The 19,555-nt window shown below is 53.0% G+C and overlaps 1 protein-coding gene across 2 annotated transcripts in view; it reads left to right on the forward strand.

The window, feature by feature from the left end:
* The window catches only part of LOC114860453 (retinoic acid-induced protein 1), a 45,720-nt gene that overhangs the window by 22,645 nt on the left and 3,520 nt on the right, over positions 1-19,555 (forward strand). For both annotated transcript variants that reach the window (XM_029159058.3, XM_055511017.1), the window contains exons 2-3: positions 11,883-18,473; positions 18,651-18,744. In XM_029159058.3, coding sequence (XP_029014891.1) covers positions 11,961-18,473; positions 18,651-18,744 — 6,607 coding nt within the window. In that variant the 5' untranslated portion in view covers positions 11,883-11,960. The remainder of the gene's footprint in view (positions 1-11,882; positions 18,474-18,650; positions 18,745-19,555) is intronic.

Here is a 19,555-nt window from a genome sequence, read left to right on the forward strand (position 1 = left end):
GGAGGACGCGGCGCAGAGCGAGCGGGGGCAAATTAGCCGCGCTGCACGTAGGCTGCGGATGCGCCCATGTAGGTCACGGCTCGTTCCCATCAGCCTGAGAGAGTCCGCGGTGGAGAAATGTGCAGACGCTCGCCATTTGCATTATGGCGCAGCCGCAACAGTCTGCCGCTGCCGCGCCGAGCGCACGCGACAACTCCGGCGTCTTTCCGCGCAGCAGCAGCAGCAGCAGCAGCATCCTTGCATAACCTCTAAGTCAGCGTCTCTCAGTCCCGGTGCCCCTTCTGCCTGCGGGGGGTGAAGTCACGTGCTGCAGGCTCAGAGCAGACCCCCCCCCTCCACTCACCCACCGCTCAGTCACTAGCATATGGGGTGCATTATGGTGCCAGCGCCCCTCCCACAACACCTGACTCTGTCTAGTCACGCACAGCGGGCACACACACACACACACACACACACACACACACACACACACACACACACACACACACACACACACACACACTCTCTACAACACACCGCCAATCTTGCATGACGGGCATTTTCTTGATCGGTCCCTAATGTCCCCCCACTGCAAAGCTCACCACCGACCGAGCGTAACGCCCGGCGTTAAGGCACCTTCGCTTTAATCCCAACAGGCCGGACAGCGACTGGTTGTTCCGGCTTTTTTTTTTTTTCTACCCAGCTCGTGACTTAACTGCACAGATAATAGAGCGAGTTTAGGGCTCGTAATTCCCATCGGCACCAACCGGGCTAAAAATATGTGCACTCACTGGTTGTGAGGCAGTTCAGATAAAAGCGTTAGCGCTGCTGCTGCGTTAGCGCTGCTGCTGCGTTAGCGCTGCTGCTGCGTTAGCGCTGCTCCCGTTAGCGCGGCGCTATTCAACCAATAGACTCATCCTGGGACACGGGAGCAGCGGCAGCTACAAACCGGGCCTGTGATGGCGAATGCGGTTGACTTCCGTCACGCTCAGGTTCTAACGGGACGAAAGCGCGACTCTCGGGTCACTCTGCAGACGCGCGGCCTCCTGCTGTGAGGCCTTAATGAAGCGGCGCCGCAGAGCGGAGAGTAAATCACGCCGCCACCACAAACTGTGTTTTTGTTAATTGAACAGACTTAAGTCCCTGCTGCTGCAATTGATCACCGCTGTGACTGCGACTCCTCCGCCGCACATCCTCCACTGGATGCAACCGAGTCTGCGGCGTAACACATAAAACTAAAAAAGTTAACAATGTCCCAGCAAGGCCAATAGATGGTGAACATGGAACAGCCAGTGGTATATATTTAGCTTGCGTTAGCTTTAATGGCCTCCTTCTCTGCTGCGGAGAACACAAACACGCAGAGAGCAGCAGAGAGGAAAGGAGCAGGTAGAACAAAGCTGGTAATTATCCCTCCTTCCTTGTAATTGACCATGTGTCAGACGCGCTAGCTTGATGTCCTCCGCGGCGTGGCACAAAATGGCGGCGCGCGCACGCATGTGTGTGTCTGTGTGTGTGTGCGTGCGCTCCGGCAGAGGCTGTGCCTGTAGGGGAGCGATGGGAACGCAGCCAGGCAGCGGAGGATGCGAGGGCTGTGTGCATGCGCGATAACATTCAGGTGAGAGAGGAAAGGGGGGAGACGGGGGAGACGGGCCCCGGGAGCGAGGCCGCGGCCGCCGCCGCCGCTCCGCTTGCGGCTCTGGCTCTGACGCGCGTGTGAACACGTATGTCGGCGCGCTGATGGATGGGAGGAAAGGACGGCGAACACATCTGCAGGTGAAGCGTGACCTTCAGTCCGAGCCTCCTTCCCTTCATCCGTCCATCTCTCCCCCCCCTCACCCCCCCCCTTTACCCCCCCCTCACCCCCCGTTTCCCTGTAGTTCGGCGCTCACTTGCGTGGCAGGTAATTTGCGCGCTATTGGAGATTAAAGTTTAATTAGTGAGCGAGGAGTCATTTGGGTCTTCGTGGCGCAGAATAAGGCGGCGGCGCGTGTGTGTTTATCCCCTCCCGCCTGCTCCCTCCCTCGCTCCCTCCCTCCCTCCCTCCCTCGCTCGCTCCCTCGCTCGCCCCGGCACATCAAGGCTCATCACCCCGAGAGAAAGCGAGAGTGGGAGTCGAGGATCCGATCCCTCCTTTCATCTTCATCTCCTCCTCCGCTCCGTTTCTCTCCGTCGTTCTCTATTCTCCTCCTCCTCCTTCCTCTCTCTCTTCCTGCACCCCCCTCCCCCCTCCCTCCTCCCCCCCCCCCCCCTCACTCCCGGCTTAGTTGGCAGACTTCCACCGTCGTATTCACACTCGCCTGGTCCCCGGTGGGACCTGCACACATCACCTCCACTGTCACACTGCGCCACAAGCAGGAGGGAGCGCGGGGCCGAGAGGAGCTGGCAGCGGTTTGTCTCCCTTTGTCTCCCCCCAGCAGTGACCAGCAGATCTGTAACCTGATGTCACCTCTCCTCGCTCCCTTTTTTCCCTTCCCGTCATCCTCTCTGTCACCGTCTGTTGGTTTCTCCCCCATTCCGTCTCCCCCTTCCTTCAATCTGCTTTTATCTGCGTCTCTCTCCCACTAACTGTTCAAACTTCGTCATCTCTCTCTCTCTCTCTCTCTCTCTCGCTCGCCCGCTCTCCTAATCGCGCGGACATCAAACGTGCCTAATGGTCGCGCGCCGGCGCGGCTGCGTCCGCCTCTCGAGGAGGGGCTCGTCTCCCCAGCGCCGCCGTTGTTCCACCGGCTCAGGACACGGACGCGAATCAATCGGCGGCTCAGCCCCGCGATAACGATCCCCCCGTCCTCACCCTCCTCACACTCTCCCTCACATCTGCCTTGATCTCGCGGCTTCAATCCGTCTCTCCCTCCTACTCTCCCTCTCCTGTGTCTACAGTCGGTGCCCTCGATCCCGCATCCTTCCCCCTCTTCCCTCTCTCCCCCTCCCTCCATCTACGTCTCTCTGCCTGTCGTTTCCTCCCCCGTCTCCCTTGATCTCGCAGCATCGCTCCCTCGCTCCCGCCTGTTGTCGCCTCTCTGCTGCTCTAAACCCCGCTTCACATCTCGCCACTTACCCCCCCCCCTCCCCTCCCGTATAATATTTCACCTTCTCCCTCTCCGTCACTTCACTTTCTCTCACCTTTTCCCCCCGCCGCTCCTCCATTTCTTCCAAATCTCCCTTCATCTGCTCTTCCCCATCCTCTTCGCGTGCCCTCCAGTCCCTCCCTCATGTTCTTCCCACTATCGCCTATCCTGTTCCTTCCTCTAATCCCGCTCCGTTCGGCCCTGCTGGATCTTCGCCTCCTCGTTCCCATCCTCCTCTCGTTTCACTGATCTGCCATCGGTGTATCGGTGGCCGGTCTCCTTTTAGTGCCAGTCTGTCTGCATCTGCAGATGGAGTATTCCCCAGTCTGGCTCTCAGGTAACAGAGTAGTGGAGTGGAGAGGAGAGAGGAGGAGGAAAAGGAGAGCAGGTCATCAAGGACACCTTCTGAGCCGATGCTAGGAGGCACAGATATAGACACAGATCATTAAAGAAAGCTCCAATATAAAACAGCACAGTTGCATCCATGCACATGGAAAGCTCCATGCACAACGTCTCCATAGTGACGGATGAGCAGAGGGACGTCAACGGGGCGGCGTGATGTTGAGACGCAGCAATGAAACGCTCATGTGCTGCTCACCGCTGCCACTAATCTCTGCTTCGGGCTACGGGTTCAATGGGCCAGACCGAAGAGCCGCCTGCCGGGTGTGACCCGAGACAAGGTCACGGACACGCATGGAGGCGAAGCCACACATCACTGCCAGCAGCTGCACCGTGGCTACAGGGCACGCGGGCAGAGGACACGGGGCGCAACTCAGAGGACACAAAGAGAACGAGAGCAGAGAGGAGGACGTGTGTGTGTGTGTGTGTGTGTGAGTGAGAGAGAGAGAGCAAGAGAGAGAGAGAGAGAGAGAGTGACGCAGCGTCATCAATTAGACAGAACCAAAGTGGCACAGAGAGGGAGCAGGTGCAAAATCAGTGTGTGTCCGTGTGCGTGTGATTCTAGGCACATTTACACATGTGAGTTACATGCGTATATGCGTGTGTGTGTGTGTGTGTGTGTGTGTGTGTGTGTGTGTGTGTGTGTGTGTGTGTGTGTGTGTGCGCAAAAGAGTGTTAGGGAGCGAAACCCACCACGAGCCCCAGCATGGATGTCACACCAAACGTGCTCCTGCTTCAGTGGAGCACACCACCTCATTACCTGGAAAGGGCAGATGTGTGTGTGTGTGTGTGTGTGTGTGTGTGTGTGTGTGTGTGTGTGTGTGTGTTCTCCGGACCCAGCTAAAATGGGTCACTGCAAGATATGAGCCGTTGCAGCATCTGTTCTGCAGCCTGGACCCTCCGCTCCTCCACGTCCCCACGTCCGCCGTTAAAACACGCCGCCGCCGCCGCCGCCGCCGCCAACGGGAGCCTGGAACCTGCTTTTGTCTCCCGCTCTCGTCCCGTCTTCCCCCTGCATCATTTCTTCCTCGCGCTTCACAGCCTCCCTCGCTGCAGGAATTCTGACGGAATACCAAGTAGCTCTGCGGCCCACTTTACAGGACCCCGGCTCTCGTGCGTGTGCGAGTAGTGTGCGCGTGCGTGAGGGGGAAAAAGGACCTGTAGAAAAGAACAGGCAGCAGCGTGTGGGCATTAGTGAGGTCATCAATACTATGGGAACATGAACCCTCGGAGCATCGCTTTCTTCTCCTTTGTTCTTCTTCTTCTGTGTCTGTAGATCTCACTCCCTGTGCGCTCTGGAAGGTTAGCTGGAGTCCACCGATGCCCTCACACACACACACACACACACACACACACACGCACACACACACACACACACACACACGCACGCACACACACACACACACACACACACACACACACACACACACACACACACACACATACTCGCACACTCACTGCGGGGGTGTTGCAGGCAGCCGAGCCCGATCATGAAAGCTCTCCTCAAGCCCTTTTCGTCACACGCAGCAGCACATTCATGCCAAACGCCTGCACCTATGAGCGCGTATTTAGCAGACGCTCGCACAAGCTGAAATTGATTCATGTTTGTAGCCGCCTGCCTACACACATACACACACACACACACACACACACACACACACACACACACAGAGCTTGTAATGAGCAATCAGTTTTCTTTCTTCTGGATCTCGTCACGTGGCCACGCATCCATGACCAACACCAACCTATGCGATGGGAGCGCGCTCGGTTCCGTGATTGCCCGTCATTTTCTCCCCCACCCCCCACCCCCCACCTCCCCCCTCGCCTCACGCCCTTCATCCCCACCCGCCTCGTCACTCCGTTACCATGTCAACAAAGCCAGGTTTAGTCCTTCAAAGGGCAACATTCAGCAGCTGCCGGCTGGAGGTGACCGCTCTGAGAGACAGGAGATGAGACAGAGAGGAGAGGATGGAAAAGGGAGATAAAGGAGGGTGGACGAGCGGAGCAGCGAAGGACAAATGCTTCTGGGTCAAGGCTGGAAGGCTGAGCACGCCAGAAAAGGATGTTCAGACAAATAGGTCCATACGATTCGTCCTTTCAGAGCCCATATGTCCATTTCCTGCCCATTGTTAGGTGAGAAAGGGAGGTGATTCGGTTTTTAATAGGATGCCTGTAAAAAAGTAACACAAAGTGCATACTGCTGGCTCCAAGTTACTGGTTCGAGTCTGGATTGTGAGACGCTGAAAGACAAAATCTCTGTCCTTTCGCTTCTAGCGTGAGACGCACCAATCAATGCTTGCTTCTCAAAGATGCACTGAGGAATAAGAAATTCTCCACAGAGATGTTGTCAAAACAGCACGTACAGACACAAGCTGATTCTTCCAGTGGGTGGTGATCTCCCAAACAGCGAGCCGCCTTTTTTCCCCAAGACCCAATTAATGTCAGACTGTGGCGCTGAAGAAGAATTTAAGAAACGTCCACGTCGAGCTTTTTTTTGACTCAGGAAAGAAAATGTGCTGCAGTTCCTTTTTATTCTGCATTAAATACTAAATGTGGGTTAAAAACTGCACGTCACAACAATTTATTTGCGTAAATATATATATTGTTTTTTGATGGAATGTCCTTTGCAGTGGACATGGATCCATGAATGTCATGAATGTAGACTCCATTTTAATCAGGCCGGTCCCGACGCACAGACGACTTCAGACCCAAACGTAGCTGAAAATAACCCGACTCCCACAGATTTGCATGACAATACGCAGTGCTTAATTGCTAAGCCTTCCATGTTACTCCTGACCCCAAACCACGGCGTCTTTCATCTCACTGACTCATGACTTCGCTCATTTCCGTCCTTTTCTGCCTCTGAGCTCCCGTTCTCATCCTCCGTTTCATTTCTGTCGACCTGGAGAACCATATGAGAACATACTGTAGGTTCAGTGGCCAAACACCTGACAACCTCCGTGGTCACCGTGGCGGCCATTTTGGAAAGGCAGATTGTTTCATGGATGAACCACACGCCGTGTGATCCGTCTCCACCCGTCTGTGAACGAAGCCCTGCGTTACTTCCCTTCCCGCCACACGCAGGCTTCACCTGACTGAGAGACTCTTCAGTTACCATGGTGACTGCAGATCCTGTGTTCTTTTTTTCTTTCTCATCCCTCTTGTTGATGTGATGTAACAATCCCCGGTGTGAAGTTGTTCCTCCCTGAAAGGTCAGTGGACATCAGCGACCTGTCAGGAAATGACGGGCGCCAGAACGACGCGGACGCCTTTCAGTCGGAGGCTCCGGCTGAAGAGAGCGTCACGTTCTGAGACCACAGATGCGGAGAGACGCGGGGCCATGTCATGCTACCGCACGCCGGTTTAATATTGCCTCTGCATCCTGCTTCCAGAGAATAGAAACTCTAAACCTGTAATGCTAAGCAGATAATTGAAGTGGCTGATGCATTTCTCTCTTGCTCACAGACTGACACGTCTGCCTCGCATTCTCTCTCTCTGACCTTTATTTATTCTTTTATGCTGAAGCGGCAGCGGTGTGTGTGTGTGTGTGTGTGTGTGTGTGTGTGTGTGTGTGTGTGTGTGTGTGTGTGCGTCTGCCTGTGTTGTTGCTGTCAAGGGTTCCGTCTTCTCTTCCTCCAGGTTTCTGCGTTTCAGTAATGTCTGCGCGGAGTGTGTGCTTAGTGTTAATGGTTTTGTGCACGCGTGCAGACATTTGTGTCTAGAGTGTCATCTTCATCAGAGATGAAACAGACAGCCATGTCTGTGAATGCCGATGAGTCATCCTAAACCCCAGAGAGGAGGCTGCCGTACCTCTCTCACACTCACACACACACACACACACACAGACACACACACACACACACACACACACACACACACACACACACACACACACACACACACACACACACACACACACACACACAGACTCTGCATTCACCGAGCTCGCTTGCAAAAAAAAAAAAAGATCTCCCGCGTCGACCTGGGCAAAGCTGTTTCCTCACAAAAACACAAGGGCTGGATTAAGTCAAGGGAAATAGAGAATTTGCTATGAAAACACAACAGACTAGCTAATTTTTATTCAAACGCATTTGGCAGCGCCGTTTGCTAAACTGTGATGCCAGTAGATCACATTTTGTTGGACCGAGGGAGGAAAAGCGAAGCAGATGGAGGCGACGGTTGAGCAGAGAAGCGAAGGAGAAGCGGCGTCTCTGCTTCTCACAAAGCGACATCTTCTCCCGGCGTCTTCAAGACACATTTGCTGGACGCCATTACATTTCATGCGCAGGCTCCCTGTTCTTTGGACGCTCACAATATGCACACGGCGGTCTCTCGCCACCAGCCCTCCGACCGAGTGCATTTGCCGCCCGTCCAGGAGTCTTAAAGCACCATCTGTCCGCGAAATCTGCGCGCGAGTGCTGACGGCAGGTCTCCGCTCCGTCCGCGTCGCCTCCTGTAATCTGTGCGACTGGCTGACGGTGACCCCCGCGTGACCTCCAGCTGCACGTCACGACAACGCGGCGCTGCCAAATGTCAGAGCCGATATGTGCTCCCGAGCCGCTCCCCTGGGGGGGGGGCCCACCCACTCGGCCTGGTCAGACGCTGCAGAGGAGGCGGGGGGGGGGGTTTACGTCCGCCTGTCCATCAGCGCCTGCGTCTGTCCGCTGACTTGAACCTGTGGTTATCAAGGAAAAGGTCAAAGTGTCCGTCGAGAGGGGAGGATAGACGGGTGATCTATCGGGGGGTGGGGGGGGGGGGCATGTGAATAGACTCAGTGCCTGTGTGTAATTAGTTGGAGGAGAGCGGCGCTGATGTGCGTTCTTTGGGCGCTGAGCAGGGTGTTAAAGGCGGACGCGTTCGTCAGAAGCCCGTGTGATGAGCGTCGCTGTGCGTTGTCTGTTTCCTCCCGGGCCGCTCCACCTCCCCAGCCAACAACCGCCGCATGCATAATTAACCGGGACGTCAGGGGAGGCGAACGCTGGGAGGTTCCATCATCCCTCCGTTCATCCGTCGACGCACGTACGCGAACGCGTGTGTCACAGACGCAGAACAGGGGAAGATTTGAGGCAAAAATGCTTCAGAGGCAGAGTTAATGGAATGAGAGAGCAGTCCGTTTCCTTTTGGTACGTGTGTGTGTGTGTGTGTGTGTGTGTGTGTGTGTGTGTGTGTGTGTGTGTGTGTGTGTGTGTGTGTGTGTGTGTGGGGAGAGAGAGAAAGGAGATAAATCCCATCTCAAGCTGCCTCTGAAGATGATGTGATGAAAGAGAGAGAGAGGGGATAAAAAAAGAATGAAAGGGGGCTGCAACCAGTCGCAGCTCTGCGCATTATGAAGCATCCAGCGGAACAATCAGATTCACCCGCCCTTCTCTCCTCTCCTTACTCCCCTGTCCTCCGGCGCTCGCTTCCTTCCCGACAGCATTTTGCCGTCGCGCCTTCGACGGCTGAAACACGCGTTAGGAAGCGAAACTTGGGCGAGACGCACAGCGCGGCCGCGGAGGCAGGTGTTGAAACCTGTGGGCAGAGTCGAGAATCATCAATCACGCGTGGAGCAGTTCAAGTTTGTCCGTGGCTAATTAATGATGCTAGCGCCATGCGAGCTTGCGTGCAATCTACTGTTTTGCATGCACACATCTGTGTGTGTGTGTGTGTGTGTGTGTGTGTGTGTGTGTGTGTGTGTGTGTGTGTGTGTGTGTGTGTGTGTGTGTGTGTGTGTGTGAGTGTTTTGCATGCACACATCTGTGTTGTGTGTGTGTGTGGACGATGATCGCTGCAGCTCATATTTCCCAGGAGTCAGGCTTGTAAAGCCCACTCACTAAATCATCTATCCTCCTCTGTCCTCTGCACCCCCTCCCCCCAACTCCTCATTGTCCTCCTCTTCAAACTTATCATTCCATCACCGCTCGCGTCCCCCGAACGCAGCCTCCCGCTCACCCAGTACTGGCTCCTCTTCTCTCTCCTCCCATTAGGCTCCCGTTGCCCCTGTTTTGTCTTTCCCCTCCATTTGCCGGCCGTTTTCTCTTCAGCCACAACACGGGGCCTGGAGAGGAAACACAGAGATCCGGCGGTGAACGAGAAAGACAAAGGGGGAGATTGGAGAGCGAAAAGAGAGAAAGGCACCCTCCTCAGACAGATAACAATGAATGAGGTTAAAGGATAGAGGCGGAAAAACAGATAATGAGCAAGAATAAACAGAGGAACACATGCAAGAAACCGTCAACGTAGGTGTGTTGCTGTGTGTGTGAGCTTTAAAGTGCGTTTGCCTCTGTCTGCGTCTTCTCTCACTCAGCAGCAAAATCAATGCAAGCTCTACCTGATAAATAGACAAGACATATCAGGAGGATTCAGCAATCTCAGCATGTCTTCTTCATCCTCTCTCCTCTCTGACCCCTACTGAGGCAGGGAGCAGTGCAGCCTAATGTGGTGCATCCACAAATACAGCAGACGGCCAGCTCCATAACACCAGAGCCCTGTAGGAGATTGAAGCCGAGGAGGAGGTGCAGCGTGGAGGTGGGGAGGAGACGTGATCGGAATCCAGACCCTGCACGCATGCACGAATGCATGCATGCGTGTTTGAATGAGGATGGGGGGTCAGACAGAGGGAGGGGGAAGTAAATTGATGAGGGAGACAGATTGGTTGGTTGGCTGTTTTGCTTTGTTTTCAGTGTCAGATCTGCACACAAAAACGAGAAAATACAATGAATAGGCTTGTGGAGAAGAGCAGAGATGAGAGAGGCACATGCAAATCCACAGAAAGACCCGTAACATCAGAGTCCTCCCTCTTTGCTTCGCTCGGCAAGCTCGGTCTGCCAGAATCGCACCCTTCGTCCCTCATAAGCATCTTATTTAGGTCATTGTGTAAACAAGTGTCCTCACGCGTACACGCAGACGCACACACGCATCACTGCAGGTGAAGCGCTGCAGGCACAGGAGACACGGAGGCAGGAGGGCGGACAAAGAATCTCCAGGGGAATCTATAGGGGTGTGTGTGTGTGTGTGGTGTTTATATTTAGGGAAATGCCAAAAGCTGTGAACCTGCATACATAAACACCACACACACACACACACACACACACACACACACACACACACACACACACACACACACACACACACACACACACACACACACACTTGAAGTGCTATAAAAGTGGGGCCCCACCATTGTGCCTTCCCTAGCCCCTTACCCTATTCATAACCATCACAAATAAAGGCAGACGTCTAAGCTTTGCACTGATCCGAATCAAACCTCAATTCTAACCTCAGCCCTAAAATCACATCTTGACCCTCAAAAAGGCCTTTAAAGTGACCTTAGGGCCCCACTTTGGTAGAAAAAAAGGATTTTGGTCCCACTCCGATGCAACTGCAAGAACACACACACACACACACACACACACACACACACACACACACACACACACACACACACACACAAATCTGCGTGTTTCAGAGATGAATAATGCTACTGTGCGTCTGGTGGGATGCACCAGCGTCCCTGGGGCGGGTTGAATGCTGGGATATTGTGCTGGAACTGGCTGACACACACACACACACACACACACACACACACACACACACACACACACACACACACACACACACACACACACACACACACACACACACACACCACTCTGTCTCCAGGTGACTCTTCCTTCTCTGTTTGTATGAATGCATAAGCACACAGTCACAATCATACAACAAACACTGGAACAGACACAACACTCTCACGCACACTGTGACATCCCTGCTGGTTACAGGGAAGGCATGCACACAGACACACACTGTAACACTTCCCACTTCCCCTTGGAGGAAACCAGAGTTTGCATCTGAGCAGGCAAATACACAAAGGAGAGATTCAACCCTTGTGAAGCACAGCATCAAAACACACCAGAGAGAAAAATCACTTTATAGTGTTTATTTTGTTAATAAATCGTAATATTCTTCAATTCGTAGGAAAAAGGGGCAAAGTCTGATCCAAAGCAGTTATGAATAATGCATCATGCACAACCAGCTGGAAAAAGCTAAATAGGTGCAGCGAGTTCAAAGTAGTGTTACAACGCAACGCTGATGCTCTTCAGGTGACACACATGCACAGAGATGTTCTGCAACAGAGACGGGGTTTCAACGAGAGAAATATAAAATACAAATATTGATTTGACATCAACTACTAAATTGACTACATTGTTTGAGTCAGAGGTCTATGATATACTCCACCTGTGCACACCTGGCAGTTTGATATTTGTGTGTGCAAGTGTGGAAAAGCTCGTCCTCAGTAGTTCTCAGAGAAACGGGTCAGATGTTGCTTTGAATGTTAAAATAGAATTACATATGGGGAATAAGAGGAGATATTGTAGAATGGATAAACCCCAAGCTCAACAGCACTAACCCCGGCAATTTCTCCCTCTCTTTTCTCATTTCCTCCTCTATCCCCGTTTCCAGAACCCCTAACCCCCCCTTCCCCCCCTTCCCGTCTTACCTCACCTTCCCCTCCCTGCTCTGGCTACAGACGAGAGCGTTATGCAGTCCTTCCGTGAGCGCAGCGGTGGTTACCACAGCAACCAGCCCTGCTACCAGCAGGAACCCCATGAATTATCCCGTCTGGAGACTTACCGGCAACACCCGCATCATCCCCAGCCCCAGCACCCGCACCCAGGCCCTGGTCCACATCCAGGCCCAGGTCCAGGGCACGCCAGGTCAGGCTATGAGGCTCACGCGCTGGCAAATCCCACGAGCATGCCTCCAGCCGGAGGAGCTGGAGGACCCAAAGACTGTTACAGCCAGCAGGCATATGCTGGATACCCAGGCAATGGCGGAGGTAACGGAAATGGAAATGGCAGCTCAGCGACTTCACAGGCAAAGAAATCCTATAGAGGAAGCAAAGTTCCCCCACCAAACCCCAGTCAGCACATGCAGGGTCCTGGTGGTTATAGTAACCACATGGGGCCTGGAAATTACTCAGCTCAGTATTTGAGCGAGGGCCACCTCCAGCAGAAGTGGGATGACCCTTCCCAGTTAGCACAATACGAACAGGAGATCGTGGGGCGCATGGAGGCTGGTGGAACACCTGCACCCGGCTCTGCCCAGTACATGGACCAGAACATGCTGGGCCACACTCAGACCCAATGCCATCAGCCCTCCACTCCTGCCTACACCAGTCCACATCACCAGCCCCACCCACCGAATCCCTCCCCCTCCCCTCTCATGTACCCCCAGAGTCACCTGCACTATCCCCAGCACTCACCTTCGCCTTCACCGTACATGGAAAAGTGCAGCCCCATGCCTCACTGTTACAAAGGTTACAACATGCCTCCGAATTCCCAGTTTGGTAGACAGATGAGCAGCCACGGCAATCTGAAACAAGGGGGGTACAGGTCAGCGCAAAGCAGCTATGGTTACCAGCAGCCCCCCTCCAGAAGTTACGAGCAGCAACCTGCTTTACAGGCTATGACTAGCCCGCAGGAGCCCCATCCTAAATACCAACACTACAGCCAACCCCAGCAGAACTACTGTCTCTCAGAACTGTCCGTCAGATCTCCTGAACAGTATTATCAGACTTGTAGCCCCTCGTCAAGCCACTCACCTGCACGCTCTGTAGGGCGCTCCCCCTCCTACAGTTCCACGCCGTCACCACTGATGACTAACCCAGAGTCGTTCCAGTATGGCCAGCCTCCCATGACACCTGGGGCAGCATCCTCCTCTTCTTCCTCTTCAGCTGGTATGCAGGAGCAAGCCACTACCAACACTATGCTGATGCCCCCACGTTCACATCCCTCACCCAATGTGCCCCATGCAACCTCCCACAGCTACACTAGCACGCCGCAGGTTTCCACCATGAAAGAACGCTTTTCAGAGAAACTTTTGTCAAATCCCAGCCTGTGGAGCCTAAATGCACTCACCTCCCAGGTGGAGAATATCTCGAATAATGTCCAGCAGCTGCTGCTTTCAGAAGCCCTGGTGGCCAACAAGAAAGGCAGTAAGCGCAACAGCGGGGGGAGCAACAGCAGTGCGGGAAATGGACCATCCTCCAAAAAGGGTGATGAGTACAAAAGTCCTCCATATCCAGATGGTGGCTGCAGCAATGTAGGTGGAGCCTCCATGCAGGACCCTTACTCCACCCCGCAGCACCAGCCGATGCCATTGGAACTTCATGAGGGGGGCTACTCCAGCAGTAGTGATGAACAGCTCGAACGGGGCTACTACTATTGTGGACAGGGCAGAAGCCCAGCACAAGCCCTCAACAACACTCAACTCAGCGTAGATACGGTCTCATCATGCTCCATGACATCCCCAGATGATATGTCAACCAGGTCTGGGGACTCAGGTCTGCACAACCTTACCCCTGATCTCACTAGATGCCATTCAGGTCAAGGAGGAGATGGCATGAGTACTCCAGTGAAGAGTATCGGCGAAGAAAGGTCTCCAACAAGCATTACAATACCCAGTCCTATGAAACAAGAAAGAGACTCACCGTCAGATTTACAGCATAGCACTGAGCCTGTGAAGGAGAACTTTGAAGAATCTGCCTGGACAGAGAAATCCACTGAAAAAGAGGAGGTGACAAAAGGAAAATCTCCTGATTGTGAGAGAGATTTGGAAACCATCAAAAATACAGAGAGGCTGGAGAAATGGGCAGATGAAGAGAAATGCCCAGACCTATACATCAAAGTAAACAAAGAGGTGACAGAAAAAAGCTTTTGCTATGATGAGATGGTTTACCAAGGGGTCCAGACACTAGTTGGACAGTCCCCAGCAGCTCTCTCTGATTCTAGCCACAAGGAACACTTTGGTCAAGATATGAAATCAGAGGCATTCAAATCTGAGTCTCCAACGGCGTCTGAGAGCTCGGTGAAAACGTTGCCTTTCATTTCTAGAGGTGACCTTGAGCAGGATCCATATTCCACAGAGAAGGACGACAGCTCAGAGAACACATCTCCCACACCAGCATTGGATGAATGCAATTCAGACAAGAGGGAGAGCAGAGATGAAGAGGACGAGGAGGAGCAGGGAGGAGAGGAAGGGGTGATTGAAAAGGAAGAAGACATACAAAAACAACAGCAACACTCTCTTTGCCCTCCTCTGTCTGAAGAGGTTAGGGAGCAACTGGGGGAGGGGGAGAAATTGAGCCAATCACTGACTGAAGAGCACATGAATAATAGAGATGGCCTAGAGAAGCCCATTGGAGATGTCCGCAGCAGAAAAGACAGTCACAGCATTCATCTCCATAGCGACAATGAGTTTGCAGGGGCACCTGTCCATCGAAATGCAGCTGCAACAACAGCAGCAGATGTTTCTGCAAGGGAGTCAGCCATTGGTGATACTGCTCCTCAGCCTCAGTCTGCCGTGCCCATCTTTTCAGCTCGCAATGACAAGGCAGCACCGCCAGCTCAGGCCAGGGATCATATTGATCACAGTGATGCTAAAGTGCTGGAGCCAGACTCTCCGCAGCTGCCAGGCAAGTCAATACTTCCCTCAGCCCCCTCCTGGGCAAACACTCCACCTTCTCCAAAAAAGGGGGATGAGGACATGGAGCCAGGCATCAGCTGTGCAAGTGCAGTGACCCCCTTGGCCAAGTCAGAGCCTGTGGCCCCATCTGCTCAGCCGAGGACATTTGGACGTAAACATGTCAGGGGCAGAAGGAGAATCATGCATTCAGGTGTGGGAATCAGGCGACAACTAAGCTTGGAGCGAGAGGTGGAGAAGGAAGAGGAAGGTGCACCCTCACCTACCCAGAAACCCTGCATGCCTTCCAGTAAAACTGTGCTATTTTCTGATCAAATAGACTTAGCTAATCAGGAGTCTATTTTGAGCCAGACTCCCAAAATGGTCACTGATAGTTTTCGTTCAAGAATGTGCACTCGTTCATTCAACGCACCAGACTTGCCAAAAGTTGAGCCACATGTGAAGAGAAAACCAGGCCCAAAGCCTGGATCAAAGCCTGGGCCCAAGCCAGGAATAAAACCTGGACCAAAGCCAGGGCAAAAACCAGGAGCAAAGCCTGGACCTAAACCTGGACCTAAACCTGGTTTAAAACCTGGATCAAAGCCTGGGCCGAAGCCTGGTTCAAAATCAGGGCCGAAACCTGGGCCAAAATCTGTGCCACAAGAACCGGAGCTGCCAGAAAAAAACGAGACTCATATAAAAAAGAAACCAGGTCCAAAACCAGGTCCAAAATCTGGCTCAAAACCTGGACCAAAACCTGGACAAAAGGCCTGTCCAAAGCCAGCTCTAAAGTCGGGTCCAAAACCAGGGCCTAAGTCCGGACCCAAACCAGCAGATGATTTGCCACCCATTGATGCTGCACCCATCAAGTCTTCAGTGGGTCGTCCTAAAGGTTCAGTATCTAAAACAAAGCTGTTGCAGGAAGAATTCACTGAACCTGAACCTTTGACAGGGCAGCAAAGCAAAAGCAGAAAGAGCATAAAGTCGACAATATCAGAAAACCAAGATGTAAAACCAATAATTCAGGAGGAGCAACAAGAAAATCAAGAGGTAAAAGCCACAGAGAAGGAGAATAAGAACATGGTATTAAGATCTAGAAAACCATCACAAGAAAAAAATTCAAAAGAAAAGACAGAGAAAGACACTCAGCCCCAGTCACAAACAGAAATTAAGGCCAGTGATATTTCTTTAAAAGAAGAGGATAATGCACCAGAGGAAGCAACTGTACCTCATATTCTTAATGCAGAGGCTCCAGCAGATTCATCTGCTACACCTGCTCCCCCAGTCCCACCCGAACAATGTGAAGAAAACAGATCCCATTCATCACTAAAACGGAAACCAAGCCCAGAAATGTCAACTACACCCATAAAGAAAAAAAGAGGTCCGAAGCCAAAACCAAAACCCTCACCAACACTAGACCCTCTCCTGGAACAGGGGGTGCCTCTTCCTAAAGAAAAGTGTGTTCGAGGCCCCAAAAAAAAGCGAGGCCCTCTCAAGAAGGTTTCTGTGGTCACTCCCCAAACCAAAGACAGTTCCCTAAACATCAGTGAGTCTGACATTGCTGGTGACGTGGCTGTTGTGCCGCCTCAGTGTCCAACTAAAACAAAGGTTCTCCCACCACGCAAAGGCAGAGGACAAAAATACGAGGCCATGGTGCAGAAGATTACGTCCCCCAGCTCAAAAAAGCATCTTCCAATTCTTCAGACAGACAGTAGTCTCGCTGATGATGTGACAACCAAGGCTTTGTCTCAACATGTTTCAAAAGAAGGTGAGACATCAGTGCTCAGAAATAGCGCCGAGATGATAGAGGGAGATGTGAAAAGCATAGAGTGCAGACAAGAGGGAGAGAAACAACACAAAGGGGTACTGAGAAAAGAGGAGGTGACAGAAGAAAGCAAAAACCATGAGATGAGTCAATCAGCGTTAATGCCAGAGGAGGTGAGGCAAGAAAAGGAAGAGGAGGTTATAAATAAGGAGGAAAAAATACACAAAAGCAGTAATCCAGATGCCCAAAGCAGCAAGGACTGGTGTTCAGCAGAATCCCCAGTGGAGCTCACGGCTTCAGGAGAGTGGACACAAGAGCATTCAGATGACTTAGCTACAGTTGCCATTAAATCTGCCAGGACTAAGAGGAAGCGATGGGCCATGGTGGAGAGTACAGATGCCTCAGTAGTAGCTCTGGAAGCAGATAGCCTCATAGTTACAACACCAAGGCTGGCAAAACAGAGGGCCATCAAAAACAACCACGAAATGCACCTCAAACAGAGAAGAAAGAAAAGAAAAGGTCAAGTCCCTCTGGAGGAAGAGGAGACAGTCGAGGAGACAAATATCAAAATAGAAGAGCAGCAACAGGAGGGGGTAGAAAAGAGGGTAACCCCCACAGAGTCCACAGTAGCTCTGCCAATCAACGCAGATGAGATCACAGAAGCCCCCCAGGTTTCTAGCACGGAACTCATCCAGAAACCGAGGAGAGGGAGAAAACCATCAGTTAACTCGAGCAAGAGGAAACGAGGCAAACCCTCATCAGAGCAGATTCAAGGGATGCCGGTAAAGGTCCACAAAAAGCCCGGACCCAAACCTGGGATGAAAGATGCCCTGGAGGTCATTGAGGCAGTGGTGAGGGCCGCAGGGTGTGAACAGGCAGAAAAAGAGGAGCGAAAGAAGGACGGACAGGAAAGAGGAGAACAGGAAAGCGAGGAACAAGAGAAGGCATGCATTGTGGGCCCTGTAGTGACAGTATCCAAGAAACGGACGGAGAGTATCTCCGTGAAACGAATCAGGCGGAGACCAGTTCATCAAAATTCGAAACTGTCTTTCTGTCCTTACGTACGGATCATCAATTCCAGAGACTTTTCCTCCTGGTGCGCCATCGTCAACCAGCCCGAGGACGCAGTCATATTTCAGAGACGTAGGAAAAAGGGCATTCTGAGGATGAGGAATCCGTTCACCGTCGCAAAGATAGTGCCACACACTGCTGCCATGTTACAGGGACCCTTGGTAAATAAAGATATCACTGGTAGAAGTCTCACATGTTGCCTGTGTGGGAGGCCAGCCAACTACAAAGACCTAGGCGATTTGTGTGGCCCCTACTACACAGAGGACGGCGTTCCACGGAAGATACTGACGATGGAGCACACGGAATCCCTCACGGAGAAGTCAGAGAAGACCGACGACCACGGTAGCAGCAGCAGCAGCAGCAGCCGAGAAATAGGCAACTCCTCGCAGGACGAAGGCGAGGGCGGCGCAGAAAAGGAGGGCACCACAGAAGAACCGGCTCAAGAGAGCAGTGGCAGCCGGCCCCACCACTGGCGCCACAGAAGGTCAGAAAGGACGGAGCGGCTGGGCCAGGAGGTGGGTCCACGCAGGGTAACCCTCCGAGAGCGGTTCAGGAGGATGAGGCAGCTTCGGGCCAGCGCAGCGGCCTCCGGTGACCAGGAGAGCGATGACAGCACGTTCCAAAGGCTACAGGAAGAGGCCGAGGCCAAGGAACACTGGGCCCACGAGAACTGCGCTATCTGGACCAGGGGGATCATCATGGTCGCTGGGAGGCTGTACGGGCTGAAGGAGGCTGCCACCAAATCGGCCAAAACGGTACGACAGCGTCTGTTCTCAGACAGGTGCATTTACATAACATGTGCAGCTGCTTTGAGTATTTATTGTTAACTTATACGTTTTTCTCTTCTCTCTACCCCCACGTTCCTCTATTGATCGACTTTTTGTTTCCTGACTGGTCTGGGTCCATATGTCCGTCTGTCTCACTAACCCCAGAGCTGCTACAAGTGCCAGATTGTGGGGGCGTCCCTCAGCTGCTGCTGGAGAGGCTGCTCTCATAAATATCACTATGTCTGCGCCAAAGAGATAGGTAAGAGGCCGAGAGCACCAACAGAAGAACGGGGACGCAAGGCCAGAGAGATGGGGGAGAAACAAGGAGGGACAGCGGGGAAGGAATCAAATGGGGCAGGGTGGAAATCGGAGAAAAATGAAAAGTGAAGGGCGAGCGAGGGGGAGGGCAAGTGGATGTGGGTAGAATGGGAAAAGGAAAATGCATCAAGAGGCAGCTTTACGGAGTGAGAAGAGATGTCGAGGAGCGCTAGGGAGGAGGGAACTTTGAATTAAAGGGGATGATGAGAGGAAAGTGGGACCCTGGAGTGTGCAAGAGCGAGAGGGGTGAGATCGAGGGAGGAGGATGTGTGTGTGCATTATTGACCACAACCCCTGTGGCTCCATCCATCCATCCTGCTGTCTGTGCGTGTGTGTGTGTGTGTGTGTGTGTGTGTGTGTGTGTGCCTTGCTGCATGAACGCTCGCCTAAATGCTTCCCCCATGTACGTCTCGCAATTATGTTTCTGGTGCGCCCTCGCTTCAGCGCCCGCCCGCCTCCTCGCACGCGTGTCCCCGGCTGTTGCCGTCAACACACGGGAGCGGGCGAGCGAGCGAGCGCTCGTGTGTCAGCACATGTCTTGTATGGCTTCCCCTTACATTACCTCATGCCAAGGAAGTACAGTGGGAGGATTAGAAGGCCTGCCACGTCTGCCGAGCCAGCACAGGGAGCAGAGCGAGGCCTTTTTTAATCCTGCTGAGTGCACCAGCCATATCTGACTGCCTGCCTGCATCGCATCTCATCCACTCTGTCTCCCTCTTCCCTCGGTTGCTATCTCCCCGGGCTTCCTTCTC

Source organism: Betta splendens, chromosome 8, assembly GCF_900634795.4.
Source record: "Betta splendens chromosome 8, fBetSpl5.4, whole genome shotgun sequence".
Taxonomy (NCBI): domain Eukaryota; kingdom Metazoa; phylum Chordata; class Actinopteri; order Anabantiformes; family Osphronemidae; genus Betta; species Betta splendens.